Source organism: Podarcis filfolensis (assembly GCF_964270895.1).
Source record: "Podarcis filfolensis genome assembly, chromosome: 12".
In the NCBI taxonomy this organism is placed as follows: domain Eukaryota; kingdom Metazoa; phylum Chordata; class Lepidosauria; order Squamata; family Lacertidae; genus Podarcis; species Podarcis filfolensis.
Genome location: NC_139614.1, coordinates 41,284,340 through 41,296,519, shown reverse-complemented (window position 1 = coordinate 41,296,519; position 12,180 = coordinate 41,284,340). Strand labels below are relative to the sequence as shown.

Below are 12,180 nucleotides of genomic sequence, written 5' to 3'. Positions count from 1 at the left end.
TTTATAATACTTAGGTGTCCTACCTTCTCCATTCAGCCTGCCTTCTAGCAATAAACTGCTTACAGATCTTTGTTTGAGTAAGCAGTATATACAGTTTTGTTCAATAAAAATAAATTATTCACAATTTGATTCACCATTTGGATGACTTTAGGAGACAAAGGAGGGCACATTAAAATAATAAATTGCTCCACTTTCTATTATTGTCTTGTCCTTATTCTGTTTTCTCCCCCAATTCAACTTTCCCATGAGTTATTTTTCTCCCCAGTTACAGCTTTCTTATAATGTACTCTTTGTTTGAGTTCCATTCATCTTCCAGTTCCCCAAATCTCAGACAATAAACAAAAGGCCAAAAAGGCAAACATTCTGGAACTCATTTTTGACCCCCCATTGCTTCTAAACCTATTGCAGTATGGAAGGACACAGTTGTACTTGTTGAATCAGTGTCAAACTTATATTTGGTTTGCTTCTTTCCACCTCCTCTTTACAGAGTAGTTGATTTGAGAAAGTTGGCATGAGGGTTGAAGGGACCTAGTTCCAGTTGTTGGAATAGCAGCAGGTGGGGATGACAACAGATGGGTTTGTTGATAGAATATTTTTTTGGTTCACAGAGCTGGATATACATTTCTGATGGTACACTTTGGTATGAAGTGCTGGCACCTTTTTTAAGAGCAGAGATGGGGAACCTTTTTCGGTTTAGTGGGACAGATGATTATCTGCTTTGACCACATGAGCCAGCTTTTGATGAGTGGCCAGATGAGCCCACTTGTCAATCATTTGATATCATAATGATGTCATGTGAATGGCAGGTGGGTGGTCTTGCTCACCTGTCATACATGGGGGTTGGGGAGATAGCAAGCAGGATTGAACTCCCTGTGAATCACCTGATGGTTCAGGCTGCTTTCTACAGACTTTCTGCATTGAAAGAGCAATGGAATTCCATGCAGGGAACCCCTTTGTGAACCCAAACTAAGAAGGATTAAATCCCTGTCTATGAGGTATGGGGCAGGGCATTCAGTCCTGCTATCTGTAGGCTTTGGGCATGTGAAGTCGGCATTGGGTACCAGCATCTCATCATTATTTTAGCAAAAAACCACTGTGTGGCACACATACTGTTAAATGGTTCCCTGTATGTCAACATCTGTTGCTAGCATAATCTAACCTGAAAAGCCCATTGGAAATTCTGCGCAAGTAATTTGCAGATACAAGGTGTTGTAATAGCCAGAAACTTTGATACACATTTGGGACATTCACTTACGATGCTTGCTACACAACCATATGCAAGCCTTACCCTCCCAGCCTAACCTACCTCATGGGGTAAAGATGTTGAAATACAATAACTCAGAGGTTTTCAAGTGTGGTCTGTGAGCTCCATCTAGATCATCCATAGGAAGATTGCTGAATAGTCAAGGATGTCTGTATTTAGTCCTGCACTTGGTTAAATTAGGACCAGATTATTGAACAGACTAACTAGGCTCTTAGCTAGAGTGAATGATTTTGATATCAACACTGAAGAATTTTTTTAAAAAGAATATTTTGCTTCACCACATAGAAAGGCAAGTCTAGAGGCATTAAAATATGAGTTGCTGATATGCTTTGTAGAACAAAAAAAAGTAGTCTGCGAAGTTCCTCAGCAACTTTAAAGTGCTCCATGTGGTGTGCAGAGGAGAGAAGTTTGAGAACTGCTCATGTAATCGAATGGATGTCACCCCTGCGCTATTTTGATCAAAGGGGGGATGATAAATCTCACAGGTAATAAATAAAAACAAAAAAAATTTTTTTCTTTCCAGTAGCACCTTAAAGACCAACTAAGTTAGTTCTTGGTATGAGCTTTCGTGTGCATGCACACTTCGTCAGGTATCTGACGAAGTGTGCATGCACACGAAAGCTCATACCAAGAACTAACTTAGTTGGTCTTTAAGGTGCTACTGGAAAGAAAAAATTTTTTTTTGTTTTGACTATGGCAGACCAACACGGCTACCTATCTGTAACAGGTAATAAATAAATAGGCTATTCTCCAGATACTAGCTAGTATTATCATTTTGGATGCCAGGCAATTACTGTTAGCTTTGGAATGCCATTTATTTAGTTAAACCTTCTGCAAGTAGACGCTTTCCAGATGTTTTGGACATGATGGGTGTTGTAGTCCAAAACATCTGGAGGGCATCTTTAGTTAACTGATCATGCAGTCCTCATATATTCATTCAAGTCTTCTTCCAAAAAGACATGCCTTTGACCATTTTATAGTCAGGTTTTTGCAGGACTTTTTTTCAGCTGGAATTCAGAGGAACTCAGTTCCAGCACCTGTCAGGTGGGCGCCATTACCATTATAAGAGAACAAGGGAGGGGTTTATAATGTGTTCTGGCACTTCTTTTTCTAGAAAAATAGCACTGGGTTTTTGTGCTATGTGTGACCAACGGTGTCTCCCTTCTTTTGCTAGTTCTTTAAAAACTATTTGCCTTTCACATTATTTGCATCTTATGTGGTGAGCTTCATAAGTAGAAAATATGCCATCTTTCTGCCTAACACCTGATACTCAACTATCTACAGTAGTTACTTGTCACCTGCATTTTACTTTCTCTTGATTGTGAATGCAAATGTGGAGGCAATTAGTTCTCACCTTAAATGTATATATTTGAATATATGCATTTTAAAGTATGTAACATAGAGTTTCACTCCCTTAAAATTTACCTAGATACACAGTACTGTGAGGATCCATACTTTCCACGAAGCAGTCACATTTTACATACTTCAGTTAGTAAACTCCAATATTTTTGCTTCTTTAACTGTTGAATGTGTACTTACTTTTCTTCCATCCAAGCTGAGCTTTGACACACCGCATAACAGAATATAGGCCTGCTGGATTAGATCAGAGAGTAGCCTTATTTTGTATCTAGGAATACAGACTGACTTAAGGAATGGAAATGATGACAGCAAGTGTGCGTATAGAAAGAGAGCTTATCAGGAATGTGAGGGGGCAGGGTTAACCTCTTCTCTCTCTGCATTTTTGTCCTGATCCTGATGGGCTACTTAAAAAGCAAACAAACGTTAAACAGGTTCAGACATTTAATGAGACATCCAAAAGCATACAGGTGTGCTTTGTGGGACTTTGACCTCTCAGCAGCAGACCATGCCATATAACAAATCACTTTTTAAATTCCTGTCAGTTTCAAAAAAGTCTGCAATAGGAATTGAGAGGTGATGGCCAAAGCAAGGGGTGGGGGTCAGAAGGTTCTGGTTCCAGAGGCACAGTTATCTTGGAGGGAGACCAAGGTCGTTCAGGACCATGGATAGTGCTTCTGCAAAGCAAGCCAAAGTTTTGTCAGCAAGGTCCTAAAACAAGTGACTTGTGGTTTATAGCAGGACTACATGGTCATAGATTGGTAGCTCCACTCCCTGGGTACTTCCTCCTAACGGGTTGGTAACTTCTGCCACTGTGGATCCTTCAGAGTAATGGGGTTTCGAGATATATAGCTCCCTTCTCAGGGCTCTCAGGATCCCCCAAGGAGTCTGTGGGTGAGACACCATAGTCAGGCAGTAGAGGTTTTTCACTGGGGTTTAGGGGATATTCTGGTGTCCATGCACCCACATGGGACAGACGAGGGAGTGTGTCCACCTCTTCCTCAGAACTACAGTTATCAGAGGACTCTATTTCCAAGGGGTCCTGTCTTGGGGCCATCAAGAAATGCAAATCCAAAGCTCCATTGAAAATGCAGAAATAGCCACATAGTTCTTTGGATCCAGGCCATAATATATGATTGCACCATGCAGCAGTTTGTCATAGTTATGGAGCTGACAGAAGGAGAAATGACTCTTGTTTTTAATTCTAAACATCACCCAGAACCCAAATCCATTCTGAAAAGCTGCTGAATCTTTTAAAATGTCAATGGACATATAGCCTCTTGCCTATGAGAGCTCGTGCTGTATACTAGTTAGCCTTTAAGGTGATACAGATACCGTAGTCGTCTTTGTGGCAACTGTCTATTTTGGATACACTTCTGGAATCAAAACATTAAGATGTTTGCACATAAATTAACTTTTCAGACTAAATTCTAAATCTGCAATTTAATAAGTTTGGAAATATGAAGGGTAAATCAAACCTAACTTTAATTTACTCTGTTGACAGACTTTAATGTTTTTAAGTCCTTGTCAAATGAGAAGGGGAGCTGTACTTTTGCAAGGAGTGAGAAAATGTTTCATAATTGCTTAATTTTTAAAGCAATTAACACAGCTAGCAAATGTTGGGAAATGAAATATATATACAGTAGGTATATATACACACTTCTGTGAAGGAGATTATATATATATATAATCTTTTGGACTTGATAATCTAATGTCTGCTTTTCATGTGGGGATAATATACTCAAAGCCAAATGTACCAAAACAGACATAAAAATAAAATTAAAAGAGCATGTGTGCGAAAGAGAGAGTTTATTATCTTATTACTTGGTGTGTAGGGATTCATTATTTTTATGTTGTAGCAGCTAATGTTTTGGGGGGCATGGGATGGTAGTGGAATGAAACTAAAATCCTATTTACTGTGTAAGAATGAATTTCAACATTGCAGTTTTTTCAAAATGGAAAGAAGTTTTTAGTTCCCAGTGATTTCCCCATTAGGACTTACGCATTTCCCCCATGATTGATAACTGTTTTTTGAGAGCTAGTGCGATACATAACTACTGTCCCTGTCAGCAAGTAAATCGGCCTGCTAGGCATTCATGTACCAAGAACTGGATAGATAGGAAGTACACACACACACACACACACACACACACACACACACACGATGAACTTACACACCTTCCTGTGCCACAGAGTGGCCCTTTATGGTTGGGGAACCTTTTGCCTTCCCCATACCGCTGAATTGCAACTCCCATATTCCTACTGGCCATGCTTGCCTGCTGGGTCTGATGGGAGGTGTAGACCAGAAACACCTGAAGGGTGAAAAGCTCCCCACCCTGAACTAGAACTTGGCCATTGCTGCATTTATTTGTTGCCTTTTACCAAGAAAATACTCCAGAGTTACTTAGAAATACATAAAATTTAAACAGCATTTTAAAAGAAAGCAAGATCTAGTGGGCAGAATTCCTGGAGTGCTCATCGAACAGTGTCAGTGTGGTGTAGTGGTTAGTGTCAGACCACGACATGGGAGACCAGGGTTCAAATCTCCACTTGGGCCTGAAGGTCACTGTGTGAGCTTGGGCCAGCCACTGCCTCTCAGCCCAACCTACCTAACCCACCTCACTGGGTTGTTAGGATTAAAATGCGGAGGGGCGGAAACGTGTGCAACTGTGAGCTCCTTGGAGAAAAAGGTGGGACAGGAAGTGTCCAAGTGTAGTACTTCACACAGGCTTATGGTGGCTTGGCCATGTATTGCTAAGCCCTGGTTTGAGCATAATGGGTAAATGCTGCCACAGGGTTTTTAGAAGCATAATGTGATCATAATGAATACTGAGAAAGAAGTTGGAATTGATTCTTCGGTGAGCTTCATCTTGACTGACTAGGATTTGCAGAGCAGATATAATGCAGATGGATTATTTTGAATTATTGTCTACATAAGTAGGCAGTATTTCTTGTGGTATATGGTAGTTTTTCCTCTTTAAAATGCACCTGGGGGAAACAAACAGTTTTGTGTCTCTTCATTTTTTTGGTCTTATTAAACTACCAGCAGGATTAAAGCCCAGCTCGTGCATTGTAATTACACTACATCAATCACCATATGCTGTTTTGTTTGTTTTGCATTATCTTTATTGAGATTTTACTGTGAGATTAATGAGTGGAGAGTGAATTGGGGGGTGGGAGTGGAATTCATCAGAGCTCTTGGGGCCTGAGAAATAACAATGTGAACTGTACTTAAGTTGAGAGTTTTTGGTTTTGCATGTGTACATACAAAGCCAAGCAGCATCTCATTTGTGATGGTTCCTTTGTAAACAAGATAAAATGACTGTGGCATTTTGACTTTCACTTTATTCTCCAGGTATGGTTCGGATTCTCCACTGCCGACTGTCGAAGCAGAATATTGGTTGCTTAGTGGAAGAGCCATTTATCACCACTGACCTTAATAATTGCCTTTTCTGTAAAACTTTTTGGCTTTAGTCAGTTTATCATTCAAAAGTATCAGGGAAACACATTTAACCTGGGATGGTGAGCTTTTTATGAGTGTAAGGGCATTGGAATTAAAATACAGCACTGGCTTATGAAAGGGTCTGCTATCTTCTCACAGCATTGTTATCTAATCCTCTACTCTTTATATGTAAGAGATTAGTTTTACTCATAGAACTGCAGAGGCAGGTGGTTTTGAAAGGGTTTTGATAATCAGGATGGGTAACAAGTGGTCATTTCCCCCCAATGTCTTTCTCAGAATGCAAATTTTCTGGTCCTTCTTTTCATTGAAGAATCTGAGATAAATGCCTTCTCCTCCTCTTGACTCCCTAATAATTAGAAATAAATTATTATTTTTAAAATACTCTTCCTGTTTCATCCTCCCTTAACCATTTTGTATTGGAACAGTTTTTACGGTGGCATACATAAAAGACTAATAGATCCCTGATATTGTGCCATTGGAGCTGGCCCCTCTGTTATGTATGTCGTGGGGACATCACCTGTCCTGTCTGCTTTAGTTTACAAGGTCATGGCTCTAAAATCATCTGGAAATAGGCAGAGTGTTAAATTGCACTGTAGAATGATAAAATAAACTGAATCTGCCCAGAGGGGAATAGAGACTGCCAAGCAATGGTGTCCATCTCATTTAATATATACAAACACTTGTAACAAGTCACTCGCTGACTGACACAATTAGTCTCTATGTCCCCATTATAGAGGAAGCCTTGAAACATGTGCCTGACATGCTGAGTAAAGAGAATTTCTCCAAAGTGGCCTTTGTCTCAAAGGTCATGATGAAAATTGCTGGGGTGGGAGTTGTTGTTGTTTAATTGCATATTGGTCCTTCGACTATTTTCACCTGTATGTTAGGGGAAACCTGCTGATAGCATGATGAAAAGAGTCTGTCTGTCTGTCTCTCTTTGCTGGGAAGAGTGTGGGAACGGAAGACAGTCTTATCTCTTCCGCTGTATGTACTATTGTACTGTACTTTTGCTTTTACTTCTGTCTGTTTCCCTCTCGGAGAGAGAGAGAAAACACCATGATTCCTTTGTCTGTACATAGTGTGTAAATAATTACGTAGATTAGCTCTACGATGTCTCACACTTCTTGCTGTGTTATGCTAGAAGATTAGTGTGCATATATCATTTGATATATGTCACTGAAGCGCACGAGAAGAAGGGAAATGCCTTTTCCAGAGCTGCACATACCAGAGGACACTCGGAGTTTGGGGCTGCAGGGACACCCCCAGGGCGTTCTCCAACAACCAGGACTGCATGATCATCCAAACTCCCAGAGAGTTACTCACAGCCACTTTGCCCTTCCCAGGTCTTTTGAAATCTTGTGTCACACTGAACTAAGCCAAGTTTTGACTGAGCATGCCATCTGAGCCAGGGCTCATGGTTAAGCTCTGTCTGGGAACCTGCATAGTTGCACCATCCTGGTAAGCCATTGTTCACAATTTTAGTGGAAATATCCATGCAGCAGCACAAATAATATGGTTCTGGATAAATAGCTGGTAGAAGAATGTCCCTAACGCTCTTTGAAAATCCAGAACCAAAAATCCTGCCTGGACATCCCTTCCTCCTGTCTGCTCCTCTTGACCTGTGACAAACATATAGCCCAGGAAAACAGCATTTATAACAAATGAAAAACTTGTGTGTTCAAACAGCAACGCTGTTTATAACCTACACATCAAATACCGTATTTTTCGCTCTATAAGACGCACCAGACCACAAGACGCACCTAGTTTTTGGAGGAGGAAAACAAGAAAAAAAAATATTTTGAATCTCAGAAGCCAGAACAGCAAGAGGGATCTCTGTGCAGTGAAAGCAGCTATCCCTCTTGCTGTTCTGGCTTCTATGATAGCTGCGCAGCCTGCATTCGCTCCATAAGATGCACACACATTTCCCCTTACTTTTTAGGAGGGAAAAAGTGAGTCTTATAGAGCAAAAAATACGGTAATTGTCAGAATGAGTTCTGTATGGCAAAGCACTAAGCTGTTCTTGTTTTTGCTTTGCCATGTATAATCTCAACCCTGCACAGAGTCTCACCTACTTACCTGCTGTGGGGTATGAATAATATGCCAGTAGGAAAAATAATTTAGAACACAGAGAAGCTCTAGTTAGCATGTCCACACTGTCTCATCACACAAACAGAAGAAGAACACTTGCAGAAAGTTCTTGTTGGAGATGGAAAAGTCCATGCATGAGAGCCCATGAGCAAGGGACAGAATGCAATATTCACAGCTCATTGGTGGTCCCCAGGTTCCAGATTCATTTTTTTGTCTGTCCTGGCTCCTGGTAAGCCAACTATAATTTGTTTCCCCCCCTTTCAAAAGTTAGAGGCTGTACAAGGTCTTGTGTTGAGATTACAAATTATTTGGTAAGACCTAGTTCTCACTGGGTGGTCAACTTGTGCCAAGGCTGTACTGTTTTAGGCTACATGTTCCTGTTTCATATGCAGGGGACTCATTAGGAATCTTCCTACATATTTATGTGGTACAGCTCAGTGAGAATTAGACCTTAACTCTTACACAGAAAGGCCTAACCTTCTACAAAAATAGGTTGTAGTCCATAGTTAGATGTTGAACTGAAGTACATATGTATGCTTTGAGATTCCCAATATTGTTCTGAGATAATTTAAAAGTAGCTGTCTGGAGGTTTATTCTTTGCATAGAATAGGATTATGTAGCCTTGTTGGAGAAGTATGTATAGAAAATGGTAATTGCCAATCAATATAGTAGTGGGAGTTCATTATCCACCCGGTCTTCCTTGCAAGGATGCTCATTTGCTCAGTCAGAGAAGCCGGGGATCTGTCATATGACAAGGTCACATCAATAAATTATGGTTTAAAGTGGTTTTCCCTCACGTCAAGTCATATTTCTTTTTCCCAACTGTGATTTTGCTTTGGCTTTGCACCACATCAGATGATTTAAATAGTTGCTGTTGGCTCTTAGCAGTTGCAGATATGTTTTTGACACAAAGAGGAAATGGAACGAGAAGCAATATTCTGCCACACACCTGACCTGCTGCTTTCTGTCAAGGCCTTTGGATGACTATTAAATTCCAGACAGCTCCCTTTCCACTGTGGAGGGCCTTTTCCGTGACTTGCTACTTTGCCTCTTGTTTCCCCATTGTGCATTTTAATAGGACCTTAATCCCTTTTTTTATATTTATTGTGCTTCAGTCTGGGGACCAGAACCCCATATGTATCAGAGAGGGCACACATAAATAGGCAGAGTGCTCTGTTTATTGCTTTAAGGTTTGCACCATAGATATATAACATAACACAAAAGAGGATTGTCTTTGTCCCAAGCAGGATTGATATCCTTCCACATTGGCTGGACCCTTCTCTCTTCTCCCTGGATACATGATTTGAGAAAAACTTGTTTCTGCCCTTTCATTCCCAGAGGAACTGTGTATGTCCTTTTCTGGTAGCAGAATCCAGGCTTAACCTGTAAGCCAGGATACTCTGCCACATGTTTAAGCACTTCAAGATTTCTATTGATTGAAGACTAGTCTGTCAGGGTTTTCTTTTTTTAAAAAAATCTATATTCTTTTAAAACTAACCCCACTTTCTATATCTCTCCCTGCCTTAAATCTTAATAGCTACACCTTATTTGAAGCTGTTAGAAGCCCCTGGTGTGTTGTAACACAGGTTCTAACACACTCACTCACCTGCAGAGTTTTCTAACACACTCGCCATAGCGTTTGCACCACTGCTATAACTTTTTAAAGAGAAGGTCCATTTTGCACATGAGTTTTCCGGAACTGCTGTAGGGAAAACATAGCAGCCTGTGAGTGTGCAAATGCATATTGCATTTTAACAGCCCCTAGGACACACTGGCTATAAAAGTGCCACACGTAGACTTGCAGTGCTAGTGTTCTATAGAGACCTAAACTTGGAAATGATACATTCTGTTTCATTTCCAGTCTGTCTCTGGTGTGTCGTTCTTTTGAAAACCTGCTGCATGGTTAGTGCCCTTAGACAGTGTTATTGTATTTTGCTTTTAAATTGTATCACCTTCTTCCCTGTTTTTGTTTTGAAACAGAAAGATGAAAATTACAGAAGCCTCCCACGAGACACCAGTAGCTGGTCTACCCAGTTTCAGAGGGACAATGCTCGCTCTTCACTAAGTGCCACCCACCCCATGGTAGATAAATGGCTGGAGAGACAAGAACAGGTAACATTCGTGTCTTTAGATAATCAAACCTTTATTTATGCATGCACACACAACGCCACGTGCCCTTACCTATATTTTAAATGATGGTGGTGTTAGTGTGGGCATCCTGTTGGGTCATGTTGGAAGGATATGGTAATATTTTAACAGAAAACAAGTTGGATGCAAATGCATTGGATCTAGCAGGGGTTGCCACCTTTTGGGCCCATGTTCGCATTTCAGACTGGAGACACTGTTGTGAGCGTCACACAGCACACAGGCTGCAGCCAAGCACACATGCCAACCTATTCTGTTGGCTAGAATAGAATGCTTTTTTAAAGCCATTTCAGGACGGGTGAGGAGATCCTGTGGGAACCAGGGTACGTCCCTGTGAGTGCATGTGTGCCAATGAGTGCTATGGTGATAACGCTTGGTGCATAGAATGGCCAGTGTTAGAGCTGAAACACAATATTGTGCAATGCATCTGTTATAGGACTGTACTATTACAGACTGCAGGTGGGGTCATTTCCATTTGATAACCCCCCCCCCTAAAAACATCCCAGCACATATACAACTGGTATTTGTGGATTAAGGATTAAAATCCTTCTATCCAGTGCTATTTTTCTATTAAATAAAGAGGTGCCAGAACTCACAATGAAAACCTCACTTGTTCTCTTATAATGGCAATGGGTACCCACCTGAGAGGTGCTGGAACTGAGTGAGTTCTGGCTGAAAAAAAGCTCTGCTTCTCTCTATAATACTGGTTGAATTTAGTTATCCTCCTGCACAATCTTTGTTATGCTGGTACAATGGGCTGCAATGAGACCAGCCTTGCAACCAGCCAGGAGATGTTTACATGGGAAAGCATTCAGGTTTCAATTCCCCATACACAGTCTGAAGTAGTACAGTCTACCAATACATGGATTATACGAGACTGCTGTACAGTACCTCTGGCATCTTAAAGCCTGATGTTGCTGAGCTGATGCTCAGAGTGAAAATTCTATCAGCTGCCACCTAGTCCATATTATTGGTTTCTTATTGTTAACACTAAATTAGAAATCCATCTTTCAAGGCAAGTTGAACTGGGAGTTTTTAAGAGTGGTCTTCTTTTTTAAAAAAAGGTATTCCCTTTACATATTTCTGATAGCTTTGTATTTTGTGCATTTCTAAGCCCACAATTGCTGTTGAGATCAGCAGTGATATCAAAACATACTTGAATGGTGTTACTTAACAGAGCGATCTTTTCACCTCTTTTTCTGAGTATCTTTTTTGTGTGCGTGGGCTTCCCCCCCTTGAAGATCTATTAAATTTGATGTTAATGAGTCTGTATGTACCTAGAAACGAAGGATCCTTTGGTGATTTCATATCAGTGGGGTAATTAATTAAACTGAAATTGTTTAACAGGGCATGAACAGTAGAAGCAAATCTATAATGAGAGCAGAATGGAGCATAACACTGTGGAGGGTGAGGATGAGGCTTGTAAATGATAGACCAGATGCAAGGAGAATTCCTGGTTTTAACCCTTTCCCTCCCCCGTCCTATATGTTTTAAATCTTTAATGCATACATTTTTTTAAGCGTTTGATATGCTATGTCTGTCTTGCATTTGTTTAGTGGAATTTGGATTACTTAACAAATTTATATTTAGGGTGCTCTCTCTTGTAAACACATTGGGCCATTTCTGGTGGTACTTCGCCCTGTGACCGTTATGGCATGTTCCCGTCTTCACTCTTTCTCCACCCTTCTTATCTTTCTCTTCACCAAGGGGTGGACTTAATTAAACTGGAAGGTCCTGCATTAACATATTGGAGAAGTTATGGGAAAGAAGAGAGGGAGCCAAAGTTTCTCCTGAATTAGCCGTGAGGATATAGGGTCTCAGGGGTGAATTTTCATCTAAACAGACATATTGATTACTACTGTGC

At 40.6% G+C, this 12,180-nt stretch overlaps 1 protein-coding gene across 8 annotated transcripts in view; it reads left to right on the top strand.

Annotated features, from left to right (window-relative positions):
* The window catches only part of PARD3 (par-3 family cell polarity regulator), a 560,882-nt gene that overhangs the window by 244,234 nt on the left and 304,468 nt on the right, over positions 1-12,180 (top strand). For all 8 annotated transcript variants that reach the window (XM_083579257.1, XM_083579256.1, XM_083579253.1 and 5 more), the window contains one exon: positions 10,152-10,283. In XM_083579257.1, the coding sequence (XP_083435383.1) occupies positions 10,152-10,283 (132 nt within the window). The remainder of the gene's footprint in view (positions 1-10,151; positions 10,284-12,180) is intronic.